This window comes from Sinocyclocheilus rhinocerous, unplaced genomic scaffold (genome assembly GCF_001515625.1).
Source record: "Sinocyclocheilus rhinocerous isolate Xijiao unplaced genomic scaffold, SAMN03320098_v1.1 scaffold101, whole genome shotgun sequence".
NCBI classification, from domain to species: Eukaryota; Metazoa; Chordata; class Actinopteri; order Cypriniformes; family Cyprinidae; genus Sinocyclocheilus; species Sinocyclocheilus rhinocerous.
This window is the reverse complement of record NW_015626036.1, coordinates 655,751-672,480: the sequence shown is the minus strand read 5'-3', so window position 1 is coordinate 672,480 and position 16,730 is coordinate 655,751. Positions and strand designations below refer to the sequence as shown.

Here is a 16,730-nt window from a genome sequence, read left to right as displayed (position 1 = left end):
AAAGTGTGATATTGAAAAAAAAAAAAAAAGGCTGGATACAAACACCAGGATGCAAAAAAAAAATTTCAAAATGTGCATCAAATTAGTTGAAATTGTGTATAATTTTTTAGAAAAGAGCCGTTTTAATTTTAATAATGAAAAATCTATTGAAAGTATTAGTATTAATAATAATTGATTAGATATTTTTGTCCTTTATTGTATTGCTGTTGTTTTTGTTTTGTTTTACATTTTTCTGAAATTACAAGTATATGTGTAAACCCAGTTGAATATTAATATATAATTAAATAATATATATTTTAAATTCTATATAATAACAAATCAGATTTTTTAGTATTTAGGATTTCATATATACTTCATATATTTTAGAAAAGAAAAGAATGATTTTATATTAATAGTAATATTAATAGTAATAGTAGTTTAATTAAAATGATTAGTATTAATAATTAATGATTAGATATTGTCATCTTATTGCTGTTGATGTGACACACGCATATATTATTATTGTTATTATTATAAATATAAATATATATAAATATAATACATCATATTTATTTATTTACAATGTCAAGTCAAATTTATTTGTATAGTATTTTTGGCTTTTCATTTTTTTTTTTGTAGAAACCATGATACATTTTTCCAGGATTCGTTGATAAAGAGAAAGTTCAAAAGAACAGCATTTTTTGAAATAAAAAATTGTAACATTATAAATGTCTTTACTGTCACTTTAGATCAATTTAATGCATCTTTGCTAAATAAAAATATGTTTCTTTAAAAAAATCTCACTGACCCCATACCTCCCAGTTGAGGCTGAAATGACTAAAGTTGTCAGGAAGTTGTTTATTGAGGTTTAAATGTGACGTTTAAACCTCTGAAGCTCTGAATCTCGTGTTTACACACTCAGAGAGACATCTGGTGCTTCGCTCCCACAAGAGGACATTGAGATTCAGCTCATTTGTTTGGCTTCTGGTGCCACTCTGAACCGGAGCGTGTTATCAATCGAGCCGTATGTCGCTATAATAATCCTATTTGAGGCGTATTCATAGAGAGAGCGCTCACCCGTACATGACGAGACTAGAAGGGTTTGTAGTTGAATTACTGGTTACTGGTCTTTCTGAAATGACTTTGGGAAGCCGTCAGGAACAGATCAGCTCACGGGCGGCCATTCGCTGAGACGATGCTCTAATCACCTTCATCCAGGACTTTGACAATTACCTCACTGCTTCCCTGCTGTGAGAGCGCCGAGAGAATGGGAAAAGGCCAGAGAGTTGCGTATCCCATCTCGCAGTATCTACACCAAAGGCCACCGCGTCCCTCCGTCTGACAGCCAATTAACTGAGAGGGGCCTCTGCGCGAGCGGCGGACGGGAGGAAAGCTCTCGCTCTCACTTCAGTTTGGCGTTTGTGAGATTAGAGTTGTGTAGAGACGTGTGGGTCGATGAACGCTAGAATGTCAGGTTCTGCTCGTTGTGTGTCCGACTGAAGGGAATTGATGATTGAACACATTGTATTTATATATACATATTTTTACGTTTACATTTTTATTTATTTTATTTATACAGTTCTTCTACATTTATATTTATTTATAGTACAGGAACTTGCTACCGGGCGGCCATTCGCTGAGACGATGCTCTAATCACCTTCATCCAGGACTTTGACAATTACCTCACTGCTTCCCTGCTGTGAGAGCGCCGAGAGAATGGGAAAAGGCCAGAGAGTTGCGTATCCCATCTCGCAGTATCTACACCAAAGGCCACCGCGTCCCTCCGTCTGACAGCCAATTAACTGAGAGGGGCCTCTGCGCGAGCGGCGGATGGGAGGAAAGCTCTTGCTCTCACTTCAGTTTGGCGTTTGTGAGATTAGAGTTGTGTAGAGACGGACACGTGTGGGTCGATGAACGCTAGAATGTCAGGTTCTACTCGTTGTGTGTCCGACTGAAGGGAATTGATGATTGAACACATTGTCTGTTTATATATACATATTTTTACGTTTACATTTTTATTTATTTTATTTATACAGTTCTTCTACATTTATATTTATTTATAGTACAGGAACTTGCTACTGCCAATGCATACGGTGATACAGTGCCATGAGTATTTAAGACTTTTTTAAGAAATACTGTTGCTGCACAAATAACATATAAAATAACCCATAGCAGATAGCCATATAAATGCAAGGCAGTAAGCTCATTGGCTGCATATGCAGCATGAACCAATCAGCTTGTGCCAAGTCGTATAACTCTCTGAATATCATCAGTTACATTAACAACCCGTCAGCCTGCGCCATCTAGAGTTTCATGACTGAACTATATACGTATATATATGCACATTTTTATTTATTTTATTTATTTATACAAATTTTTGTTTTATATTTCTTTTTATTGTATTCATTTGCATTTATTTTATTGTATTGTTGCTGCACATATATTTCTGTTTGTAAAAACGGCATTAAAAAATTATTGCAGACAGATAGATAGTCAGTGTGGGACTCAACAAAAGCCATTTCTATTTTTGCAATTAACATTTATATCTACATATTTTTGTACATTTCTGTTTGTATCTACATATGTTTATTTTACATTTCTCTTTATTTATTTTGTATATTTATACATACATTTTTTACATTTTTATTTATGTGTACACATATATTTATTAGATATTTATTTTTATTTTATTTTTTATTTTTATATACATTTTATTTTGCATATCTGTTTGTTTTTGTTCGGGCATATTTCTTATTTTAGAATTCTGTTTACTTCATTGATATATTTAGATGTATTTATTTTCTTTTTCTTTTGCTACACACATTTTTATTTGTAAAACCTTTATTAAATGGTTGTTGCATTCAATTCAATGTGACACTTTAGCTATACAAATAGTTTGCACAGAGGTTTGTGGCTTGCGTTTCATGAGTGAGCCCTAGTATGTGAAACATAGTATATAGCATGCAATGATCATCTCAGATATAAAAAGTTCTTGCACATTTTTAATCAGTCAAATGCAACTTTTGGCAGTCTAATGAAATGACGAGCCAAGAAAGAGATGATAAAACTCACAGTTGATATTGCCATCCGTTTATCACACTGTGGGATACAGTATTTCACGTAAATTACATTTCGAATAACTTACTGTTCCTACTGTTGCTGCAGTATGTAGTATGTATTCTGCGTACAGGATCTTCTGTGTGCTTACAATCACCTCCTATAATATACAGCCAGAGAATTAGCGTATTCCACAATGCAATATGCTTGACATGACCTTTGATTATTTCATTATCTGACTGCCAAACAGTGTGCATACTACATACTACTTCCTGTCAGAAATAATGAGAGCGTCGTTTTTAAAGATTAAGGTCGTACTAGTGTAAAATAACACTGTTTACCAATTAGAGACACGCTCTCATATGTATGCATGTATAATTCAGACCGATGTGCCGTAGTGCGGTCGTGTAGATGGTGTGTTTTACCCAACGTTTCTTTTGTCACTGAGACGGAGGAATCAAAGTGGGATTGAAACGGTGATTAAAGTCTGTGTTGAATGAGAAAAATCATTTCTGAGGCTTTTCTTTAGATCAGTGCCTGATGAGACCTAAATACCAGAGCGTCCCAACAGCCTTGTCAAAGATTGATGATGAAAAACATGAAAACGGAGAGAATGAAGAGAAAGGAGGAAGAAAAGACAAGGGAATGTTATTTTAGGATGATTAATTTCAGAGAGCTGCAAATATGAATTTAAATACAAGACATACTAGAGCTGCTTTCAACCGATTTCAACCACTTCTGGCTTTAAAGTGCTGAGAGTTTTGATTATGCTTTTATTAAAGGAATAGTTCAGCCAAAAAAATGCATGTCGTTGCAAACCCACATGATTTTCTTTCATGCAGAGAATCGAGAAGAAATCAAAGAATACAATATATTTTAAAATGTAATTTATTCCCATTTAAACAAATGTATGGCTTAATATTTTTGTGGAAACCATGATTCATTTTTTTAGGAGTCTTTGATGAATAGAAAGTTCAAAAGACCAGCATTTATTTGAAAACTTTTGTGTCCTGTCACTTTTGAACAATTTAATGCATCCTCACTGACTGAATTCAGTTATGCCCTATAATTCAAGATACAGTATTGGGGCAAAAATGCTCCTGTATGAGTTTTTGTCTCATATTTATATCATATGATAAGCGATATCACACGCATGCTGTCTGATTTTACACAACAGTTCAGTAAATAATAAGTTAATATTGTGTTATATTTTAAACACAATATTGTCTGTTTTTGCTCAGTTTTGCCAATTGACCTGAAAGCATCAGAAATACTTTTGAACAATTTAATGCATCCTCACTGAATGAAAGTATTCATTTCTTTCCAAAAATGTCTGACCCCAAACTTTTGAACAGTAGTTTAGTAGAATAAAATTAAAATGTGTTTTCACTGAAAAACACCAAAATGGAAAAAAATACAAAAATTTAAATAGTTATTCTCTGAAAATCTCAAATGTCATTTGTGTTCATATACAGTATATTCAAGCATATTTTGTTACCAAACACAGTATGTTTGATTAATCAACTACTTTAATGGCATTTTTATGACAATTTTTGTCAAATCAATGTTGTTAAAATGAACTAAAACTAATACTAAAACTGTTAAATTAAATAAAAATATTATGTAAAAACTAGGGCTGTCAGTTTAACACGTTAACTTAATGAATTAGTTATGAAAAAATAACGCGATTGAAATATTTGAACGCAGTTAACGCACTGGCCCCGCCCCAAGACCTGTACGTCATGCTATAATTCATACAGTTGACTGTTGACAAATATGATGCAGGGCAACAGCTCCATTAATTCAGTTATGCCCTATAATTCAAGATACAGTATTGGGGCAAAAATGCTCCTGTATGAGTTTTTGTCTCATATTTATATCATATGATAAGCGATATCACACGAATTCTGTTTGTCCCAAGTATTAATGTGATTTTACACAACAGTTCAGTAAATAATAAGTTAATATTGTGTTATATTTTAAACACAATATTGTCTGTTTTTGCTCAGTTTTTGCCAATTGACCTGAAAGCATCAGAAATACCCTAGAGAGTTTAGTTTAAATGTCTGTTTGAATATTGTAGATTAAAGTTAGTCATCTAGAATTTAATAATATTCTAGGGATGCGTGATATGTATGAGCTGGTTTTTATATACGCTATTGTTTAAAACCACTGCGGTCAGTACGATTTTTTCTTTTTTTAAAGAAATTAATACTTTTATTCAGCAAAGATGCATTAAATTGATCAAAAGTGACATTTATAATGTTTCAAAAGGTTTCTGTTTCAAATACATGCTGCTCCTTTGAACTTTCTATTCATCAAAGAATCCTGAAACGGTTTCCACAAAATATGAAGCAGCACAACATGTTTTCAACATTGATAATAATAAAAGTGTTTCTTGAGCAGCAAATCAGCATATTAGAATGATTTCTGAAGGATCATATGACACTGAGGACTGGAGGAATGATGCTGAAAATTCAGATTCATATTCACATAAATGTTGAATCAAATAAAATATTTCTTTCTAAAGCTACTATTTGTAATGTCTATTTAATACTTTCTAATTTAACACAGAATAGCTTTAAATAATCGTTTGGGGGTATTTTCACAGCCAAATGTATTTTGCGATTAATTAGATTAATTAATCGACACATCATGTAATTAATTAGATTTAAAAATGTAATCGATTGACAGCCCTAATAAAAACTAAAAAAAACTAAAAAACTAATTAGAAATGTGTCCCTGTAAGCTAATTTAAATCAAATAAGTTTAAACTGAAGTACTAAAATTTCTAAAGTTAAAAACAACAAAAATAAATTAAAGCTAAACAAAAAAATGATAAAATGACAAAAGTTTATAACAAAATTGCTAAAACTTAAAAATGAAATAAAAAATGAACTGAATATATATATAAAAGTTTCAAAATAGCAATAAATAATATCTAAAAACATATTTTAAAAAGTAAATTAAAGCTAAATAAAAAAATTATAAAAATGACAAAAGCATATAACCAAATTTCTAAAACTTTCAAATGAAATAAAAACTGAACTGAATATATATAAAAGTTTCAAAATAGCAATAAATAATATATAAAAACATATTTAAAAAAGTAAATTAAAGCTAAATAAAAAAATAATAAAAATGACAAAAGCATATAACCAAATTTCTAAAGCTTACAAATGAAATAAAAACTGAACTGAATATATATAAAAAGTTCAAAATAATAATAAATAATGTAATAGTATATGCATAATACTAAAATAGCACTCTAGTGCACATTGCAAACAAAAAAAAACTGGATTTTGAAATATTTTTCACTCAGAAATTGCCAGTAAATTTCACAAATAATTACAAAGAAATGGTCATTAAATTAAGCATGAAATGTTGAAGTAGAAAGACTGAAGTAGTATTTTCTTGTAAAACCTACTCCTGTCATTTTTGTTTGAATCAATATTTTGGTCCATTTGTCTGAAAGGATGCAACATTTTAAATGCAAACACCTAAGTTAATTTAGTTATTATTTAGTTATATAAGAAGTTAATGCCAACTATATTTGAGACCTATATTGCCTCAAAGTGAAGAAACATAAACTAAAAGCTATAAAACTCAGATTTTGATGTATTAAAACAAGTAAACGGTCATTTTCATGTAAAGGATTAATTGAGAACTCTTCCTGGGAAGCATTTACCTGTAAATCTGTGTTTGTGTGTGTTTTGTGTCTCAGGTCTGCGTCTAGCGGAGCAGCTGGGCCGTCGGGAGGACGAGGCCAAGATCCGACACCGTCTGGGGCTCTCGCTGTGGGCCAGCGGCAATCTGGAGGAATCCCAGCACCAGGTACCGTCCGCTCACACACACACACACACACACACACACACACCTCATGAACGCTCTTCTTGACAGAGCGCCACTGTCTCTGCTTCTTCTAATGATGTGCCTGTGGGCAGACGCGCGCGCATGTGTGTGTGTGTGTGTGTGTGTGTGTGTGTTTCGGATGTTTGTGGACTTGTCATCTCCGTCTGACTCTTCACTTGTGACTTCATCATTCTGTGAGGCAATCAAAGAAGCCGAATCTGCTGTTCAGGGAGTCAAGCTGCACAAACACACACCCTCTGCATTTAGGCCCTAATTGATTCAGGCCTGTCAGCCCAAACGAGACCCTCGTCATCAGCAAACACTCCAGCTCAGGGTCTGTTTGAGGAATCACTGCTCCGCTCCGCACCGCTGAGGATTCAGATGTAGCTTTGAGCAGGAACATTAAAGTTAACTAAATCTACAACTAAAAGCATCAAAAACTTTAACTGAAATAAAATATTTTAAAAATGATATTTTTATTGTAATGTTTAAAATGTCAGATGAATATTTCTCATTTTAGTTTAAATGAATGTACTATAGTAACTGATATATTATATTATATTATTATAATATTTAAAATAGTTTTAATAAGATCAATTGTATTAATTTAATTAGTATTAATAATATTAATTTCAATTTTACTATTACTATTTAATTTCAGTTAGTTACCAGATAAATATTTTTTCATTTTCATTTAGTTTGGATTGATGTACTAAAATAACTAAAACCAAAACTGAAATAAAAAATGTTTAAAAAATGATACAGACACATTAAAAAACTAAACTAATAAAATGACAAACACACAACAAAATTTCCAAAACTTGAACTTAAACTATAATAGAAAGGGAAGACATAAAAACAAAAACTAATTCTAAATATTAATAAAAACTCGAATAGTATCTCAATAATTCTAAATGAACACTGGTGTTTTGGAGCAGGAATCATATGTGACCCTGGAGCACAAAACCAGTCATAAGGATCAATTTTTTGAAATTGAGATTTATACATCATCTGAAAGCTGAATAAATAAGCTTTCCATTGATGTATGGGACAATATTTGGCCGAGATACAACTATTTGAAAATCTGCAATCTGAGGGTGCAAAAAAAAATATACTAATTAATAAAATGAATATTATTTATTTTGTATTACATATTGTTCATTCATTTATTTTTAACACCGCACCCCCAGCACCCCCATTTTTTCGTGGGCTACACTCCAGGGGGTGCTGCAGCACCCCCAGCACCCCTACTTCCCGCTGTAATGCATATTAGCACATTTTATTCAAAGAGTCACTCAAAGCTGCATTTTCTTTGTAACTAGAAGCATCAAAATGAACTGTAAAGATAATGATTGTTTCTCAAACAGTCTCGCCTTAAAGCACAATTGATCGAGTCAGAAATGGACATGTTGAAGCGCTCCAACAAACACAATGTTTACACTCCACTTGAACTGCATTTTTACAGTCGAGTGATTCATCAATTATTGCTAAATGGTTCCGCTGAATCGTTAGAAAAACAGAAATTGCTTCAGAAATACCCTAGAGAGTTTAGTTTAAATGTCTGTTTGAATATTGTAGATTAAATTTAGTCTTCTAGCATTTAATAATATTCTAGGGATGCGTGATATGTATGAGCTGGTTCTTATATACGCTATTGTTTAAAACCACTGCTGTCAGTAAGATTTTTTTTTTCTTTTTTTAAAGAAATTAATACTTTTATTCAGCAAAGATGCATTACATTGATCAAAAGTGACATTTATATTGTTTCAAAAGGTTTCTATTTCAAATACATGCTGCTCCTTTGAACTTTCTATTCATCAAAGAATCCTGAAACGGTTTCCACAAAATATGAAGCAGCACAACATGTTTTCAACATTGATAATATTAAAAGTGTTTCTTGAGCAGCAAATCAGCATATTATAATGATTTCTGAAGGATCATATGACACTGAAGACTGAAGGAATGATGCTGAAAATTCATCAGCGCATCACAGGAATAAATTACATTTTAACATTATATTCACATAGAAAACAGTTATTTTAAATTGTAATAATATTTCACAATATTGCTGTTTTTACTGTATTTTTGATCAAACTTGAGCAGCAAATCAGCATATTAGAATGATTTCTGAAGGATCATATGACACTGAGGACTGGAGGAATGATGCTGAAAATTCAGCAGCGCATCACAGGAATAAATTACATTTTAACATTATATTCACATAGAAAACAGTTATTTTAAATTGTAATAATATTTCACAATATTGCTGTTTTTACTGTATTTTTGATCAAATAAATGCAGCCTTGGTGAGCAGAAGTGACTTCTTTCAAAAACATAAAAAAATGGTACCGACCCCAAACTTTTGAACGGTAGGAAATATCGGTCAGTGTTGGATGTTTATTTATTCTAGTCTATTTTAATATTTTAATGATCTAGCACTAAATGAAAAAGGACAGTGGTAGATTATTGAAAAGATTTAACTCTTTAAAAGCCCATAAATCTGTATTTTATGCCTCATAGATGAGTGTTGCTACATGTGAAACTAATATAAAATGTTTTTTGATGGAAAATATATTAGAAAAAAAATAAACATCCTCATAAAGGTATAAAAAAGCCCCGCAGGAAAATCATTTCTGTCTGCAATCATCGAGCGGTAATAAAAAGTGTATTTCTGATCTGAATTAGACATCGCTGTTTGTTTTCCTGAAATATTTTAGGCTTGCTTTGTGGTCTAAACTTTTCAATCAATAACATAAAACCAGCCTGAGGTGTACTGAACCTCTGAGATTATTTTTGAGCTCGAAGCGACAGATTTTATTTGATTTCTTTGATGATTTCTGGAGGTCGTCGTCGTCTCAGACGGTGACAGTGATTGTAGTCGTCTCTGTAATCGTCTGCTCGGATCACATTTCATCATGGCCGTCTGGGGAGGAAGGCTCTAGATTGTTCTTCTCCCTCTGTAAATTGCCGAGCGAGTCTCACGTCTCCGGCGCGGAGAAGGATGTTGATCACATATGTGCCGTACGTCTACAGGGAGACGGAAGATTAGAGGATAATGTGTTTAGATCATCGTACAGCCAGTCTTGTCAATTAGGCAGCTGTGCCATTGGGGAGGGACGTGCTTTAGTTCAGTCTGAAAGAGCTTGAAACCGTCAGACTGGAGTCTCACGCGCCTCTGGCGGCAGCTGTCAGTCAAACAGACACGCCACGTGCTACACGATCATATCAGAGACGTTCAGATGGGTGCCGCTTTTGTTAAGACGTCCAGATGTTTGTGCACGGCACTGTCTCACAAGGAAACGTCACTTTTGCTGCATTTTTCCTTTGCACCACCAAAACAATTTTTTTAATTCTTTCTCTTGGCTCAGTAACTGTAAAAAGCGTAAAAATATGAGTGATGTTTGCCAATGCAGAAATCAATGCCACAGTGCTAGGGTGTTTTAAATGGTTGCTAGGTTATTGTTAAAGTATTTTCAGTGTTTTTTTACTGTGTTGTCTCTACATATTGCTCAGATCCTCAGGTCATCCAAGATGTAGATGAGTTTGTTTCTTCATCAGATTTGGGGAAATATCACCAATGGATGCTCTGCAGTGAATGGGTGCCGTCAGAATGAGAGTCCAAACAACTGATAAAAACATCACAATAATCCACACCACTCCAGGCTGTGTGTTGGGAAGAAACAAATCCATCAAGACGTTTTTAACTTTAAAACCGTTGCTTCTGGCTAAAATAGGAGTCCATAATCCATACAATTGATTCTTCCATTGAAAAATCTCCTGTTGTCATATCAACATTTTTGTTTAGAGCTGTTTTGGACTATTTTCGCTTATAAACGGTGTTTGATCTGTGCATATTTCTCTCTTGATTCAAGCAAGATTACTTTTTCACTGGAGAAAGCAATATTATGGATAAAGGACTTGTATTTTAGCTGGAAGTGATGGTTTGAAGCTAAACACATCTTAATAATGGGCTTGTTTTACTAACACGCAGCTTTTGTCTTCACAAGACATTCATTAATGGACTGGAGTGGAGTGGATTACTTGTGGATTACTGCGATGTTTTTATCAGCTGTTTGGACTCTCATTCTGATGGCACCCATTCACTGCAGAGCATCCATTGGTGAGCAAGTGATGCAGTGCTACACATCTCCAAATCTCTTCTGATGAAGAAACAAACTCATCTACATCGTCTATGGGCGTGAGGGTGTCAGCAAATGCTAATTTTTTGGTCAAACTATTACTTTAACTTCCAAATGACACACTAAAGCTTTAAGTATGTACACACTCTTGTGAATGTGCATTTGTGTTTGCGTTTGCAGAGTGTTTCAGGCCGTAGAGTGGAGAAAATGAAAAGAAACACGAGTCAGCTGATAGTACAGCGTGTGTGTGTGTTTTGTGAGTGTAGTAATAGTAGCTTTTCATGGCTTTCCTCCCTGGTGACTCAGTTTGGTGTGTTTGTGTGTGTGTGTGATGTATAGACAGTTCTGGAGCGCTGCAGATTGCAGCTAGAGTGTGTGTGTGCTGATGCATTCCGCTCTTAATTGATTGCAGGCTGGCCGTGCTGTATGCTGATGAAGGGCTCTCTGCAGCCGAACCCCTGAGAAACGCTGCATTCCACGGCACAAACACACACACACACACACACACACGTGCTCGGACACACACACACATCTCGAAAACACATAAATACTCACACATGCAACATCAGGCAGCACTGGGGGCACTAGACTACAAGCTACTCCTCATATGAAGCAGGACGGCTTGACAACTACAGTCCAGCTGTTTTTTTTAAAACACATTCAACAGTATTTTTGACTAGTTTAGCAGTAAAAATATCTAAATATTCTTTAAACAAGACTCGTTTGCTTGGCGCAGATTGCATAAGATATTAATATTAATATTTCTCTTTCTAAATGCGTTTTCCTTGTTTTAAGTGTAATTGAATTTAACCTCACTAAATTTAGATCGATTTGTGCGTAAAACAAGAAAAAGATAATTGAAAAAAAAAATGTGTAGATATATTTGATTAAATCAAGTTATTACTTTTATGCCATTTTAAGCTTGTACGTTTGCTTGTGAAGTTAATTTCTGTTGCTTTAGGAATATTTACATATTTTATGGGAAAATAAAGTTAAAATTGCTTGCTAGAACTACGTTGAGCTATTTAATGGGACAATATCTTGATTAATGTATAAATATTAGCTGATGTGGTTTAATTCTGCAGTAAATAGTGTTTTTCAGGCAGAGCGACATTTAAATTCCAGTGACCGCATTAACTTTAAACAACTTAAAAATCTAGAAAACTCAATAATTTAGTTAAAAACATAGGGACAAAAAGCGTTTACTAAATATTTAGATTCAAAAAAGAAGACATGGCTGATTGTTGACATTGTTTATCCAGTAAATCATTTATTTAATCAATAAATCATGGATTTGATCTGTAAATTATATATTTGATATGTGAATTTTGATAAGTGAGTCATTTATTTCATCAGTGAATAATGTATTTGATCAGTGAATTGTTAATCATTAAATCATGTATTTGATCTGAAATATATTAAATCATATTTCATTTATTTAAGCGTTTATTTAATTAGTGAATCATATATTTAGATTATATTGTTTGTTTGATTAGTGAAACGTTTATTTGATTAGTGAATCATATATTTAGTTATTTATTGTTTATTTGAATAGTGAATTGTTTATTTGAATAGGGAATCATATATTTAGTTTATATAATGCTCATTTGATTAGTGAATCATTTATCTGATCGGTGAATCATTTATTGAATCATTGAATCATGTATTTAATCTAAATCATATATTTCATTTATTGAATCATTTATTTGATTAGAGAATCATATATTTAGTTTATTTATTGTTTATTTGATTAGTATATCATATATTTATCATTTATTTTATAAGTGAATCGTTTATTTCATCAGTGAATCATATATTTGATCCGTATATCATATGTGAATCTGTATTTACTGTACATGAACCACGCTAGTGAATCAACCAACTAAAACGAATCAAACATCTTAAAACAAGTTAAGAGGAAAGAGCGAATTTAATTATTGCATGTGCAACCCAATGTGATGAAAAACACAGCATTTTGTAGCTCATAACTACAGTATTTGCTGCTAGAAAAGTTACATTGAAAGCATTTCTGTTGCACTACTGAAAAACGTAAAGTTATAGCATCGCTACTTTTGTTTGTTCTCAAGACGTACAGTGTTGCCAAGTCCGCGGTTTTCCTGCGTAATTGGGCTACTTTAACCCTCTACCGCATGGTGTAGCCATATGGCAACATACTCTTTGTGTTCATTTCCTTGCCACTGTCTCTTTAAGAGAACATTCTCGTTTTTTTTTGTTGGAAAGAGAAGACCTTAGTTTAGCCAATGATGTGCTTTGATTAAGTCACATGACATGCAGTTTTTTTTCTGTGGCGAGATTTCTGACAGACTGCCGTCTCTTGTCGTCAGTAACAAACGTCAGTAACAAACAAGGACCAGTCCGTGTCACTTCTACAAAAAACCTTAAAATAATATTTTTTTCCAAATTTTTTTTTTTACAGCACTTCAAGTTAAGCCATTCTTAGAAAAGAAAAAGATAAAATATTTTTTTCTATAGGTCTATCATAATGCGTGCGGTAGAGGGTTAATACTGTTGCCGCGGGTTGTTTTTCATGTCCGCGGGTTAAAGCGACCCCGATAACGTGATATTTAGCCCCTGGAGTGCGAATTTTACCAGGGGAACCATGCCAAAAACTTGTATTTTACCCCCCGGAACGCGATTTTTACCGGGGAGCCCCCCTCGAAATGCGATTGGGCTAGTTTTGAGTAGCAATTGGGCGGGTTTTGTTGTGAAAACCTGGCAACCCTGTAGTCAACATCAGCGAGTCTGTCAACATGCGTTGGCAGCGTCACAGACAGCCGTACGCTGACGCTGTCTTTCCCTCCGCCGCTGTGAACGAGAGGTTATCATACGCCAGAAATACCACATCACTCATACCACACACAAACTCGCACTTTCGATCGCTAAACCAGAACCAGACCGGCCGGCAAAAACGCTGCGACTTGCAGTCTCTGTGATTCAGACTTCATTTATTTCCACTGCAAACACAACTGTGGAGACGTTCGTGTGCTTAGATTGGTTTTATGTTGCTCAAAGGCTCGTGTGACAGATAAGTGTTTCATCTCGACTTGCTATGATTTGATTAAAGGCAACAAGAAAATAAGTTTCGAAAGAAACTGGTGTGTTTTAGGTGTGGAGGTCTGCTGCCCTCTACTGTCCACGTCTGAGCGCTGCATCAAAACGCACTGCTCTGGTTAGGCGTCATGTTTCTCCGTAGCGTGATAACACACATGCCAGTGTTTCTGTGGCAGGGCAGGTCAGCGCTTTATTATTAACACATGTGTGAGTAACGCACAAAATCTTGTTTTTGCCTCACAGCTGTACCGTGCGTCGGCTCTGTTCGAGACCATTCGTCATGAAGCGCAGCACAGCACCGACTACAAGCTCTCCCTGTTCGACCTGCAGACCTCCTCGTACCAGGCTCTCCAGAGGGTCCTTGTCAGCCTCGGTATAAATATTCTCCTCCTATTTCTTCCTGTTTATATCATACATTATGCATTCGGAGCACAGAACAGCTTATCTGTGTATGGAAGGATTAATGTACAGTCCTTACAGCAAAGTAAAGCATCTGTCACTCTGCAGGGGTTTGTTTTGCGATAATGACCAGCTGAGTGGACGTTAAACTGCTTGTTATGTGGCTACACTGCAAAATGTGACTTCTTAATGAAGTCGTTTTGGACTTGTTGACTAGTTAAAATCTTTGAAACGAGATATACTGTATTTATTTATTAGTGTATTTTGTTTTTACTGCACTGGCTGATTTTTCACTCATTTTTAACTTGTGGAAATGTGAAAAATATATTATGCAATGTTGCTTCTGAAGCAACTTGATGTTTTTTGAGGACTTTTAGATCAAAAATACTCATTAAAATAGGAGTTTTTGCCATGTACTTGCCAGTAAATCAATAAATAGACACTACCATTCCAAAGTTTGTGGTCGGTGAGATTTCATGTTTTGAAAGCAGTCTTTTATGCTCACCAACGCTGTATTGTGAAACATTTTTATAATTCAAATGAGCTGTTTTCTATTTGAATGCATTTTAAAATGTAATTTATTGCTGTGATCAAAGCTGAATCTTCAGCATCATCACTCCAGTCTTCAGTGTCACATGATTCTTCAGAAATCATTCTAATATGCTGATTTTCTGCTCAAGAAATAGTTCTTATTATAAATATAAAAAATAAAAAAAACAGTTTTGCTGCTCCATATTTTTGTGGAAACTGATACATTTTTAGATTAAAAAATTTAATATTATTTAAAAAAATTAAACTTAGATAAAGAAAAATTATTAAAAGAACCACATTTATTTGAAATATAAATCTTTTATAACATTATAAAGTCTCTACTGTCAAGTTTAAACATTTTAATGTGTTCTTGCTGAAAAAAAGTATTAATTTCTTTCTGAAAACATCTTATTAACCCAAACTTTTGAATGGTAGTGTATATATTGATCTGTTTTTTCCCCTTTTTCCATATAATAAATGTATACACAGGCTGGCAAGATCCAAAAAGCATCATGAAAACACAATAAAAGCAGCTCCTGTGCCAGTTTTCTGAAGTTATATAATGGCTTTGTGTGATGAACAGACCAAAATGAAGTAACGCTCTACCAGTTGAGCACATAAAGTTTATTTTGGCCATTATGATGACCTGTGGTAGAAATCATGAAATCACTGCTTTCTGTGGCCTGCAGTTCATTGCATATGAATTAATCGCTCAAAGACCTCTGGAAATAAAGTTAGAAGCGCTTGCATGTATTCCTGGGTTTATGCAGACCAGCGCTGACCTCTGACCTCTGCTCAGGTCACCATGATGAAGCTCTGGCCGTGGCGGAGCGCGGACGCACTCGGGCCTTTGCTGACCTGCTGGTGGAGAGACAGACGGGCCAGCAGGACTCTGACCCCTACACGCCCGTGACGGTGGAGCACATCCTGGACACTGTGAACGGGCAGCGGGCGCTGGTGCTCTACTTCTCTCTGGCGGCAGGATACCTGTACAGCTGGCTCCTGGCCCCCGGCTCCGGTAAGACACTCCGGTTCAAACCTCACAAAGGGTTGATTAATGAACTCCCAACATGCCCTTGCACAAGCCCAAATACCAAGTAATGTTCTGCATAACTTTATGCGGTCTTAAAGAAATATCACAAAAGAGGATTAAGGGCCTTATGAAGTATGTTTTCTTTCTCCCAGATTCCGTTTTTTTTCCTTTTTCATTTTTCTGGATTCTGTTATTGTTGTTGCTGTTGTTTTTCATTATTCTGTTTTAATTGTAGTAATCGAAAAACATGTCTGATTAATAGAAATCATGAAAAATTTTATATTTAACAATTTCTTAAAAGTGTAACAAATTATATTTTAGGGCCCTATGTAATCTTTATTTTTTCACCAAATTCAGTTTTTTTTTTTTTTTTTTTTAATCTTCTGGATTCTCTTTGTTTTCTTTTTTCTTAATTTTTTATTTTTCAATAACATTTTTGTAATCATAAAGCATGTGTAATTAATTAAAATGATAAAACTTACATAATTTAACAATAATTTATTTAAAAATGTTTGAAAAAAGTAAAGTTTTTTGGTAATGTTTTTGAAATCGGTTTTATTTTTTCTGAAATTCCGTTGTTGTTGTTTTTTTTTCCAAATTCTGTTTTTTGTTTTAATTTTTATAGTTTTTTCCAGTTAAATTTTAGTAAACAAAAAGCATGTCTTAAA

General features: G+C 34.0%; 1 protein-coding gene across 1 annotated transcript in view; it reads left to right on the top strand.

The window, feature by feature from the left end:
* The window catches only part of LOC107709237 (tetratricopeptide repeat protein 28-like), a 64,896-nt gene that overhangs the window by 21,628 nt on the left and 26,538 nt on the right, over window positions 1-16,730 (top strand). Inside the window, exons 5-7 of the mRNA XM_016513678.1 lie at window positions 6,761-6,870; window positions 14,343-14,472; window positions 15,829-16,047. Of these exons, the coding sequence (XP_016369164.1) occupies window positions 6,761-6,870; window positions 14,343-14,472; window positions 15,829-16,047 (459 nt within the window). The remainder of the gene's footprint in view (window positions 1-6,760; window positions 6,871-14,342; window positions 14,473-15,828; window positions 16,048-16,730) is intronic.